This window comes from Phascolarctos cinereus, unplaced genomic scaffold, assembly GCF_003287225.1.
Source record: "Phascolarctos cinereus isolate Bilbo 61053 unplaced genomic scaffold, phaCin_HiC Scaffold_5;HRSCAF=322, whole genome shotgun sequence".
NCBI lineage: Eukaryota > Metazoa > Chordata > Mammalia > Diprotodontia > Phascolarctidae > Phascolarctos > Phascolarctos cinereus.
In genome coordinates, this window is record NW_027555958.1 from 175,644,734 (window position 1) to 175,657,346 (window position 12,613).

The following is a 12,613-nucleotide window of genomic DNA, read 5'->3' on the forward strand; positions in this document are numbered from 1 at the left end:
TTGCAAAACTTCCCGCCTTTTCTTGTCTCTGGGCAAACTTGTGTAAGTGCCTTTGTTCTCTGTTGCTGGGGTAGAAAGCCTTGAATAGATTGTGTGTCCTGAAGCCCAGCCAATGGGATAAGGGGAAAGGGGCTAGGGAAGAGGAGCTCCCCTTAGGGTATAAATATGCCTTGCTTTCTGTAACCAACTCCTACTCTCCTGGCTGTCACATAAGGCAAGGAGGGGCTGTACCCTTTCTCATGAGAAAGCAATAAACTCTTTTTTGCCTTTCTTAAGAAAAGTCTCAAGGGGGCAGCTAGGTGGCTCAGTGGATACAGCATGGGTCCTGAAATTAGGAGGACCTGAGTTCAAATCCCATCTCAGACCAAACACTTGACACTTATTAGCTGTGTGACTTTGGGCAAGTCACTTACCCCCAATTATCTAAAAACAAAACAAAGAGAAGTCTCTGACTGATTATTACAAGGGGGTCACAAATACCCACTGACTGAGCAAAGTGTTCTTTTGCCTCAAAGATTTTACAATTGAATCCAAGCTTGTAAGCTCCATGAGGGAACTTGTCTTATCTGAATTTCAGTTCTCTCCAATCAATATTTAATTAAAAAACATCTTGAGTATTTACTGTTTGCTACATTGAATTAAAAGTACATCCTATCACGTGCTAGCTACATTTTCTGTCTTGTATCCTGATGTCCTACCTAGGATATGTAAGTGACTTGCTCAGGGTCACAAAGACTCTTGAACCCAGCTCTTTCTGCCTATAGAATTTAGAACCCAGGGGGCAGCTAGGTGGTGTAGTGAATAGAGCATGGGCCCTGAAGTCAGGAGGACCTGAGTTCAAATATGACCTCAGACCAAACACTTGACACTAGCTGTGTGACTCTGGGCAAGTTCACTTAACCCCAATGGCCTTAAAAAAAAGAATTTAGAACCCAGATCTTTGAGCCTCTGGGAAGAACTGGAAACTGGGTCTTTCTGCCCCCAGTCTCTGGGAGTGGGGGAACTTGAACATTTAATATCAGACATGGTTGATGTGCTGGATAATTTTCCTGAACTATTTTTTTTCTTTTACAAATCCTTTGCAAAAAGATGTATTTCCAGGAGGGGGAGGTGGAAGCAATGTATTGGGGAAATGCAGGGGATGTAAAAACAAAAGACAGTAATACAATTAAAACTGATGAAAGAGGAAGAGAGCACTTTGTGCTCTTTGGAAGAAAAATCATTAATAAGAAACAGGTCTTCCCGCTTCAGGCCAGTTCTTGATCCACGCTATCCTGCAGCCTCTTTGATACATACAGAGTAACACAGATCTAGTAGCGCTTTTACAGCCTGAAGAGGGAAGTCAAGGGACTGGAGGCGAATTTCCCGCAAATCAGCCCTCGCAGAGAAGGGCCGAGGGTAGCTTGCAAAGACGACGTGTCCCATCGTACACTGCACCTTCCAGAGTCGGCCCTGTTTGTGGCGGGGAACACTAGTCTTCTTTGAGCTGCTCAGAGATCTCTGTCCAGCCTCCTTGTCTACTTGTGGTCAGGCCCAGCTTTTGGATCCATCTTCCCGGTGAACAGCGCCTGCGGCCTTTAGGTCGCCCAAACTCATCTTTCCGCCCCTCCCCCACTCCGCCTCGAAGGGTGGAGGTACTGTTGTCGTCCCACGTCGCCGTCGCCGGCGGATGACGCAGGGGGCCGCGTGCTCGCCCCACGTGTGCGGCTGCTCAGGAGCCCCGGCGGCTGCTTTCCTTGGGGGCGGTGGCAGCTTCGGCTGCTGCGGTGCTGTAGGGATAGCGCGCACGTTGCGGAGGGAAGCCTGAGACATCGCGTTAGGCGGAGGGCAGCGGGCTGCTGAAGCCCTGGGTGGGAGTGGGGGGTGGGGTGGGTAGGAAGTGGGTGCCAGGGACATGGAGCACCTGCAGCTAGATCTGGCGGCAGCCCCGCTGCGAATCCTCGCCGCCAGGAATGAAAAGAGCCGCAGCGAGCTCGGCAGGTTCCTGACGAAGCAGGTGAGCGCCCCGCCGCCGACCCCCGGGGCCCTAGGAGGGGTGCCGGGGGTCGGGAGCGGAGAGGCCCCGGCGCACCGCCTCTTCTCTCCAGCCTCAGCCCGCACCAGAAACACGGCGGGGGGTGGGGGTGGGGTCGGAGCGGTGTAGACCCGCTGTCCCTCACCTGGCATCCTCGGGCTCGCGGGGACCGAGATTGTTTATCTCTTTGTATTTGTGTGTGTGTGGGGGGGGGGGCGTCTTTTTTTTTTTTTTAAGGCGAGGCGTATTTGATTCTTCCGATCGCCGTCGTCAATCCCTAAACCTGACTTGTTTTTTGAAATAGATGTTGGGGGCTCCAGGAGTGGAGCGCTGTTATATTCCCCAAATACACATCCTTTAGCTTCTTTTTTAAGGGGGTGGTGATTGGTTTCTGCTCATTTTCTTCTCTCTCCCTTCCTTACCCTCAATCTGAGCCTCTTTTTCAGTTTATGAAGGGGCAAGCATTTTTACTGCTTCCTGTTATCGACCTAACCCAGAGGAGGGTGCTAAAAAAAATACACACATATGTGTGTATGTATACATACATATATGTGAAACCTATCCTCAAGGAGCTTGCAGTCTAGATGTTGAGCATGATGATTGAAGGACTGTGGGAAACAGAACTAAGAGTGTGATGCAAACAATAAGCTCCATAGGAGTTGAGCTGCGTGGGTTGGAGCGGTTCAACTGTGCCTTTCTGGGTAGAAGTGATTCTTAGAAACTGGGCCATGAATCACTCTTGGGGGATGCAGAGGGAGAGAGGAGAGGGTACGTTCCTTGCCTGCAAAGAGCTTACCGGTTAATGGGGGCGGGGCAGCTGCCCAAATGACTGATACCTAGGAGGATGTTTACAAAGGATAAATCCAGGAAAGGTGCTGTGATTATTGATTAAAAGATTATGTAAAAATTTTTAAAAAAATTGTAATATGTAAATAAAAATATGTAAAGTAAAAATTTTATTTTATTACTATGATTAAAAGATTACTTTAATGGATGGGAATGGAGGTGGGAAAGAAACAGTGTCTGAGAATATTTAAAGGAAGAGATGGTACCACAATTGGACCCAGAAGGGAAGGAGAGACCTCTATAGAGGGAGATGGGATGGGTGTTGGAGAAAGGAGGAGTCTAATCTAGGTGTAGTAATGGTATATGAAATGGATTTGTCTTCATTTGGGGCTTGAGAGTAGTCGAGCTTGTCTGGAGCGGAATGTGAGAAGATGATTAGTAGGAGGAAAGGCAAAAAAAAAATGGTAGTTTGAAGCCAGATTGAGGGGACCTTAAGAGTGCCACATTCAGGAGTTTTTAGTTAATAGTGGGGAGCCATTGATGGGTTTTGATTGAGAGCGTGCAGTGATCAGAAGGACAGTTCATTTTAGGAAGATTATTTTGGCAAAGATTTAAAGGATATATTAGGATTAATAGCTAGGAGGCTCTTCTAATAGTCTTGTTGAGATTTGAGGCCTTCCCTTCCTGCAGTTATACTGGGAGTGGACATCATATGTTAGATTCAAATTCTACTCTGTTGCCTCATTATAGTTTGGAAGTGCTTGTGTTCTTGAAGGCTGTTTCAACAGAGATGAAACCCTAGCAGTTCTCGTCAAGATGGAAAGCAAGGTCATGGTGATGGGCAGCTCTGTATTACATCCTAACTAAATTCAAAGAGCCTCATCATCAAAAGGTTGGCTCACAGGTGATTAATTTTCTTTTTTTGGTTCATAATAATTCATGAAATCATCTACCAAATTGTAGATTTGTTATGTTCTGCATTTGCCGAAAATCAGTATTTAAAGGAAAAAAAAGATTTTTCTCAAAGAAGAATTAATAGGACCAGGCAACTGATTGATTAAATGTGGGGAATAGGGGGGTAATAAAGAGGAAAATGACTCACAATTTATAGATGTGTGACTGGCAGAATAGTGGTTCTATTAGAGATTAGTCAGAAGGTTTTAGAGTGAAGAAAATGACTTCATTTTGGACATTTGAGGTATTTGGCAGTTGGAAATAAGAGACTGGATGGAGGTGATGGAGCAGTTGGGGGTGAAGATAAATAATTGGGAGTTAACTTGTGTAGAGAGCATAATTGAAGCCTGGGAAGAGGACCATAGCTTGAATGTGTGAGAGAAGAGATGAATTAATTTGCAAATAACTGAACCCTCCACATTTAAGGTTGGGAGGAGGATGTCTGAGTGCTGTGGGAAGCGGGGATATTTAACAATGGTGAATAAAGTATTGGAGGATGAAGACGAATAAGACCTTTAGCTCTTGGAATGTTAATTAGCATTTATATAGCCTCCCAATCACAAGTGAGGTACCACTTTTATTTCCATTTTGTAATTGAGGAAATTGTGGCTTAAATTTTTTTAAGAGACTTGACCAATTTGGATATATTTAAGTTCAAGCCTTTGTGACTCCCAAGTTCAAATATTAGATCAGCTATGCTAGGGCTGCCTTCTTAAGGATAAGTACTTTTGGAAAGAAGTGTTTCAGTAGAGTGGTGGGAGTAAGAAGCTACATTGCTGGGGTTTGAAGAGTCAGTAGTGAGGGAAGAAGTGGAGGCAATGAATAATAGCATCCTTTTTCTTTAAGTTTGGCGTTGAATGAGAAAACAAAGAAAATAATAATAGGGTCCAGGAAAAGTGTTTTAGGTTCAGGGAAACCTGAGTATTTTTGCTGTTAAGGAGGGCAAGATTATGGAAGAGGAGCTAAGAGAAGATTGATTTTCCGTGACTTGCCCGGGAAGAACAACAACCTCCTCCTCTGAGATGGAAAGGAAAGTTAATAGAGAAGGAATTGAGAAGTTTATAGTGCTGGAAGGTATTCTCAAGGGTTGGCCTCTTACTATCACTGGTCAAATAGGAGGCCAGCTATCTGCTTAGTGATGGGTGGATGTAGAATTGGAGAATTGAGAAGAGGACATTTGTAATAGTTACAATAACTAATATCAATTCATGTCTATTGCTCTTTAAATAAAGGCAGTGTCACATGAGGTAAAGAGCTGGCTTTGTAACTAGAAAGACCTGGATTCAAATCCTGCCTCTGATTTTTATATGACCCTGAACAAGCCATTTAAACCTTCAGTGCTGTAAGTAACTCTGAAGAGAATTAAGTTGCAGAAAAGATGCCAAACCTGAATTAAGAGAGACTTTCTTCATCCACAGTTTAAGGAGCGCTGAAGGGTTATGAGTATGAAAGGTTTAAGAAGCCTTGCTTTATGCCAATGAAATCATGTATCCTACTCCTATCCTTAAGGTTTAGAAAGTTAAAAGAATGAAATAATTGCATTATTAAAGTAAAAGTCCAGTTGAGATTAGACAGCATAAATTTGTCACAAGACTAATAGGAGATATGTTTCTGAGTATGGACTGGGCTTTGTGACAGATTAAACTTGAGTCAGAAAACTGAGAGAATGGTGAGAAATATCATCAACAGAGACACATTTCTCCCTCTAATGTAACAGTTATTGTCTGTACAGTTCATGTGACAATCACGTATTGCTTTGTGATGGCTCTTCTATCATTGCCTTGAACTGTTAATCTTTAATTATTTAACATTGTGTTTGACTTGTCCTCTCAGTTAGATGAAGTGTTACTTTATAGCACCTAGCTCAGAACCCTGCACACTTCTGTGTGCCTAGTTGATGTATTGATTTGAACGATTGCATCACAAGTTCAATAATGTCATCATTAAGGTTCATATTTGATATGTCTTAAATTCACATGGAAATTATTAGCTCAGTACAGTTTTCCACTTAGCTTTTATTAAGCACAATTTGGTTTTTCTGTGGGCACATATGGATCTATGGCATATGTATGTAGCACATATTGGATATATAAAAAAGATTTGTGTGACTACTGTAGTGTCCTCAGTACACCCTGGTTTTCACATTGACTGAAACTACAGGTTGTAACTCTATTGACTTGCTGATAAAAAGCAATTCCATTAGGCCTTCTAAAAAAAATTTCAGCCTAGCCTAAGGCGAGATAAAGAGATCTTAGAAAAATAGACTTAACCATTATTATTCATATTTAGTAGTGGAAAATAGGGCGTTCTTAACTGAATATTGTGAGGCAAGTTGCCCTTTAGGTCTCTGTTAGACTATCTTTTTTTCCCTTCTATTTCTCTTAAAGGATAAAAGATTTTAAGCATGGGTTTACTGCTATACACAGCTTTCTGTATTGAAATATTTTATCCGAAGTCTGCTACCCACCTCCTCACAGACAGGTGATGGATTCAAGATGCAGAATGAGACATGCATTTTTGGACATGACCAGTGTGGGGGAATTGTTTGGCTTGAGTGTGTAAATTTTCTTTTAAGAGTTGGTTTTTTCTTTCTTTTTTGATTAAGTAGGTAAGATGAGAGGGAAAGAAAATAAATGCTTGTTAATTGGGGGAAAAAAATTAAAAACTTATTTTACCTTTTTCCAAACCCCTATGGAAGAGTCTGTAATTGCTTGTCTTTCTTACTTCTTTAAAGAAAAAAAAATCAAACCTTTTATGACAAAGCAAAGCCTTTTGAGTCATGCACTCACTTACATTTAAAATCTTAGGTATAGATTTTCTAGAAGTATGGTACAAGAGTGAAAATTTTTTCGCTTTGCACTAGAATCCTCTTTTAGATAGAATTAGTGAGAGATGAGTAAATTAAAGTCTTCCTAGGGCCTAGGTGGCAGATTTTTTTTGTCTTTCTCTATTGTAATGTTTAAATCATCCAGCACAATATTTGACATTTTGACATATTTTGAAAACTTTCTATGCCGTAAGCAAGTTACAGATCCTTTTTACCGCATCTTTTACTTTTGGCTTGATTATCAATAAAAGAAATATGACAATGTGATTTTAGAACTGAAAAATACCTTAAAAATCATTTAATTCAACTCTTATATTTTACAGACTGTTAAATTGAGGCCCAGAATGGTAAAGTGACATGTGCAAAGTCATAAAGCATGTTAATAGTAGAATTGATACCCTGTAATCTCCCGTCCCCTCTTCCTCCCACCCCCCTTTGTATTTGAAATTCGTAAAGGTTTCTTGTTCCAACATGGATTCTCTCACTGTTTCCCTGTGTCTCTAGTAATTTTTAAAGAATTGGAAATATGTTTTGTTAGGACTTCTTAAGATGGTGTTCAGCTAGTTATTTTAGTTGCTTTGGAATTTTATTGAGGTTTCTAGGTAGTGTCTCTTTAGCTATATAGCCACATTACAGCTGATATATGTAGTGCTAAAAATTAATATTGGAATAGAATAAAACCTGGAAGGAAAATTCAACCCCAGGAGCACTGTTAAAAGGTACCATATGAACTCATCTGACAGTTGGGTTTAGTACAAGAAGCACCATGCTAATGATGAAATAAATATAGATTTAGGCATATGATTTCAACTCGTTAGGAACTTCTAGGAGCCATATGAAACTGTCCTTGACCTAGCTGAAGAGGATTTGTCCATGGCTACAGAGGGCTGCTCTTTCCTAGTGAAACTGGAAGGCCTGTGGGTCCCCATCTCCCTTTTTTCAGGATAAATCATCAAGGATGAGCCTGACTGCCTGAAGCTCCCTATTTCTTTTCCTAGGAGATATGTATACAGTGACCGCAGAATCACAATACCATAGATTTAGAGCTGGAAAAGACTTCAGAGATCATGTCCAGTCCCTTCTCACCTTACAGCTGAGGAGACTGAAGCCTGTGGAGATTAAGTGACTCTCTCAAGGTTGCATAGGTAACAAATAGCAGGATTGAACCCAGGTCCTCTGACTCCCCACCAAACATTATTCCCACTATATCATACTGCCTTTCTTCTTTCATGTGGGCTTGAATCTCACTTTAGTAACTCGAAAAATTGCTCTCTTTTTACTAGAAATTAGTGTTCCTCCCTCTAGTGTTAGGGCCCTGAGATTCCTAGGACTAAGACAAGAACTCTGAGGGGCAGCGAGGTGGCACAGTGGACAGAGTACTGGCCCTGGATTCAGGAGGACCTGAGTTCAAATGCGGCCTCAGACACATAACACTTACTAGCTGTGTGACCCTGGGCAAGTCACTTAAACCCCATTGCCTAAAACAACAAAAACAAAAGAAAGATAAGAACTCTGAACAAGTCCTGAGGGAACCTTTTTTGTCCATACCCCAGGTGATTTAACTGATTCTGGTTTTTATGTTTTTTTACACTTAAACTCCACCATTCTATCCCTACCCCAGTTGAACAACTTGAAGGCCGGACACAGTCTTATGTTCTATTTAATCTTTGTATCTTCCCTCAGATCTTTACTAATAGATGCCTAATTTTTGTCAAATAGCATTTATTTTAAATTGAATCATCAGGCTGTAATTATCAAAAGACTTTAGAGTCTGCTTTATCTATTTGCCTCTTTATGACAGGGTTATCCACCTTTAGGTTCTTGGGAGATTATCCCAGTTAAACAAATTCTTGCCGGCTCTACCAAGCTGGAGAAGCTTTGGAGTACAGGCCTAGTGTTTCTGTTAGCTAATAAGACCAGTCTTTATCTAGGCTTATCATTAGGCTGACTATCATCAGGTAACCATAGCAACTTGCTATGGTCACTTGTAGACATAGCAACTCATAAAAATGTGCATCAGCTGTGGTGTCTGGCCTGTACCAGTTCAGTATGGATTTGGCCTCATCTTCACTCATGTATTCTCTGGAGTTCTTCCTTGTTTCTCTACATTTTTATCATAATAATTGATAGGGTAATAAGATAATAAATTTAAAATTGAAAGTGACATTGGGGTTCTTATGGGGCATCTTCCACATTTTACAGATGAGGAACCTTAGGACTAGAGAGGACAAGTGACTTCTCCAAAGGCACACAGTTAAGAAGTGGCAGATTGAGGACTCAGAGGTCCTCTGACTCCAGATACCCAGCCTTTATTCCACTAACCCATGCTGTAGTATAGTAGAGAAGAAAAACAAACACACACAAATGCATGTTTGAGAAATAAATGATCTGGGTTTGAAATATGACTGGCATTGGTTAATAGTTTATTTCAACCAGATTACTTAAAACAGTTCCCGTTAATAGAACACTCGAGGTCATACAAAGCATTCTTTTTCACCAGGCTCCTGTAAGATACGAAGTCCAGGTAATGTCATCTTATCTTAAAGATAAGGAAGCTGCCTCTCAGAGAGCTCAGATGATTTGTTGTAGCTTCACAAAGCTGGTAAAGTGCTGGAGACAGGAATCTAACTCTGATTGAACAGTTTAATATAGCTTTTGGCAAGGCATTGGTGAAAGAAAGAAAGAGAAGAAAGAAAGAAACTTCTTACCTTCACGTACTTTGTAATCAGTAGCTACTAATTTTTTTTTGACTACAAGACTAGTGCTTTTTCTGCTCTATGTAGCTAGATTAGTTTTCTCTTAAAATTTCTTAAAATTTTTTTTTAGTTAACAAGCATTTACTTCCCCCTCCCTCCTCTCCCCATTCAAAAAACAAGGAAAACTAATTCCCTCATTGACCATGTCCAGAAATTCATGTTTCATTTTGCACCTGGAGTCCATCACCTGTCTGGAAGTGGATAGCATGCTTCATCATTGATCTGCTGGAGTCATGGTTAGTCACTGAATTGATCAGTGTTCTTAAGTCTTTAAGTGTTATTTGCTTTTACAGTGTTGTTATTGTGTAAATTATTGTCTTTCTGTTCATTTCACTCTGCATTCATTTCTGCAGGTCTTCCCAGGTTACTCTGAAAGTATCCCTTTCATAATTTCTTAGGCATAGTAGTATTCCCTTACATTCTGTACCATTGCCCAGTTGATGGTCATCCTTTTAGTTTCTAGTTCTTTGCCAGAAAAGCTGCTGTGTATTATTTTTGTACATATGGGTCCTTTTTCTTTGGGGTGAGCGCCTAGTAGTAATATTGCTGGGTCAAAAGATATTCACCATTAGTTACTTTTGGGGCATAGTTGCTTTCCAAAATGTCTGGACCAATTCATAGCTCTACAAAGAAGGCATTAATGCACCTGTTTCCTCACAACTCCTCCAATATTTGTGATTTTTCTTTTCTAAATTTTTGCCAGTTTGTGGAATCTGAGTTGATTTCACATGTGCTTCTCTTGTATTTTTTCACATGGCTGTTGGATATCTTTGAAAACTGTCTATTCATATCCTTTGACAATTTATCAGTTGAGGAATGGGGATAATGCTTAATCTGGTTACCTCACAGATTTATTGTGGGGGGAAAACTTTGTAAGCTGTAAAGTCCTTCGAATTATGAAAAATTACATTATTATTGCTTCTGATAAAAGTGGATATATTTTTTTCAAGTACTTGGGGTTCAAGAAGTGTATCGCTCCTGATCTTATACACTACAGTTTGACAGTGGTGACCAGTCCTGACTTTTAGACATCCCTGGTTGTCTCCAGTTATTTCAGATGTGGTTGAAGGCATCGACCATTAACCATCAACTAAAGACTTATTTATATTGTGTATTGCCTGTTTAATAAAGGAAGGAAATATATTATAGGCATACATTTTGGAAAGATTTTTCAATAAGGGTTGAAACAAGATTTTCTGACCTTACCTAGGATTGTCCTCCAAGTGCTGTTTTGAAAACTGTAGTAGAACCTACTGCATTAGCTTAGTCTCCAGTAGCATAGCCTTTAAGAGCACAGGCAGGCTCACCTTCAAGCCTAGATGAGGGAGGCATAGGAGGAAGTTTTCAATGTAGCGAATAAGAAGGTACTTTGGGAAGCATTTCCCCCTCATTCAGCGTCCTGTTTTTTGCTTCCTCCCCCCCCACTCTGAGCCCCCTAACCCATCAGTCCTGAACACTAAAATAAAAGCCAGGTGGTTACTTTAGCTTATTTTTGGGAAACCAGATAGTAATGTTTGAAGACATTCTTGTGAATGGTAGCTTCCTCTTTGGGAGTTTTCTCGGTTGAATGTGAACATCTTTAGCATCCTTCATAGCTTCTTATGGAGGGTGGGAAGGAGAAATGATTCCTTTACATTTTTCAACAATATCCTTACTTTCAAAGTATATGGCCTTCATGGTCAGTATATGGGATTAGTTTTACTTGACTATGCTTGTTTGTTACATGGTGAGTGGGAAGAAAGAATAGTTGATGGTGATGCCAAAAAAAAAAACGAACAAGAAAGGAGGCTGGCTCATTGAATCATTTAGCAAAATGCACAAAAGAGAACAGAAAGAAGTTCAGAGAGACACAGAGAAACAGGATGGATTTGGAACTGTGTTGAATTTATTATCTACTTTTTTTCTTAAAGAAATTGTGTGTAATAGATTTTCAATATCACATGGTTATCTTTTTCTGTTCTCTATATGAAAATGTTCATATTTGTGGGTATTTGTCAAGGTCAGACTAACAAAAAAAAATTTAAAAAGTATCTGTTATTGTGGTGATGACCTCATTCTAATCTAGGTCATTTTATTCCAGGAGACTAAAGAGATTGTCAACTTCATTTTTTTTTAACAATGAAAATATTTTCCTTTTGAATCAGCAGAGCTTAATGAGACTCCTTTTGCTCATTTTAATCATAGTTGACATTTTACGTACCATCTCATTTGAGCCTCACCGCAAAATAATCCTGGGAAGTAGGTACTTCACTTGTTATTATCCCCACCTTATAGATGAGGAAATTGGGGATTGAGAACATAAGCTCATAGTAATAGTATGCATTAGTGGTTGGATTTAAATCTAGACTCCAAGTCCAGGACTCTTTCCATTATATATGGATGTCTATCAAATTCTATTTTTAAAAATTACTTTATTACTCAGATGACCATTTTAGCAACCCTTAAATTGATGACAGCAAATCAAAACAGGTTATAAAAATACATTCAATGTGAAATGATCATGGCAAAAAAAAAAAATCCAAACAGACCCAAACAATCCTATTATTACTAATCACTAAATTGATTCAGTGGCCTTTTAGAAGGTTTCTGTTTCTAGAAGGTTCCATTTGAAGGCTTTTAAACTTGTTTCCTTATATGTTGCCTTTTGTTGATTATTCTAATTTAAAGCTCTTTGGTTGCTATCATGGACTTGTGTATTTATATATCTTTTTTTTTTTGGGCGAGACAGTCAGGGTTAAGTGACTTGCGCAGGGTCACACAGCTAGTGAGTATCATGTCTGAGGCTGGATTTGAACTTAGGTCCTCCTGACTCCAGGGTCAGTGCTCTATCCATTGCGCCACCTAGCTGCCCCAACTTGTGTATTTATATAAACATCACACTTCTTAGTGTGTTATTGTTATTGTTTCAGGGTTGTAGAATTTTGGTGTAGAAAAGATTTCTGATGTCGTCTTCCTTTTGACACCCTCAGTTTACAGCTAAGTTTCATACCTGGCTTCTATTGCTGATGCCTCACAGTAGGGTGAAGGGGCACTTCTGACCTTACCCCTTACCTTTTGGGAACAGAGAAGAATGCAGTCATTGTTGACTGGTGACAGAAACAGTTTCATAAATTTTGAACTAGAAGATCACTCAGCGGCTAGTTAGCCCAGTGGGTTGATGACCTCAGTTACCAGATAGTTAAGTGGTAAGGCTGAGATTTAAACCCAGGTCCTCTGACTCCAAATTCAGTCCTCTTTCTATTTTACTATGGTCCGCTCTCATTTCAAATTCAGTAT

General features: G+C 40.1%; 1 protein-coding gene across 2 annotated transcripts in view; it reads left to right on the forward strand.

The window, feature by feature from the left end:
• The first annotated feature begins 1,879 nt into the window (after window positions 1-1,879).
• The window catches only part of MDN1 (midasin AAA ATPase 1), a 168,675-nt gene continuing 157,941 nt past the window's right edge, over window positions 1,880-12,613 (forward strand). For both annotated transcript variants that reach the window (XM_020963051.2, XM_078155240.1), the window contains exon 1: window positions 1,880-1,996. In XM_020963051.2, coding sequence (XP_020818710.1) covers window positions 1,895-1,996 — 102 coding nt within the window. In that variant the 5' untranslated portion in view covers window positions 1,880-1,894. The remainder of the gene's footprint in view (window positions 1,997-12,613) is intronic.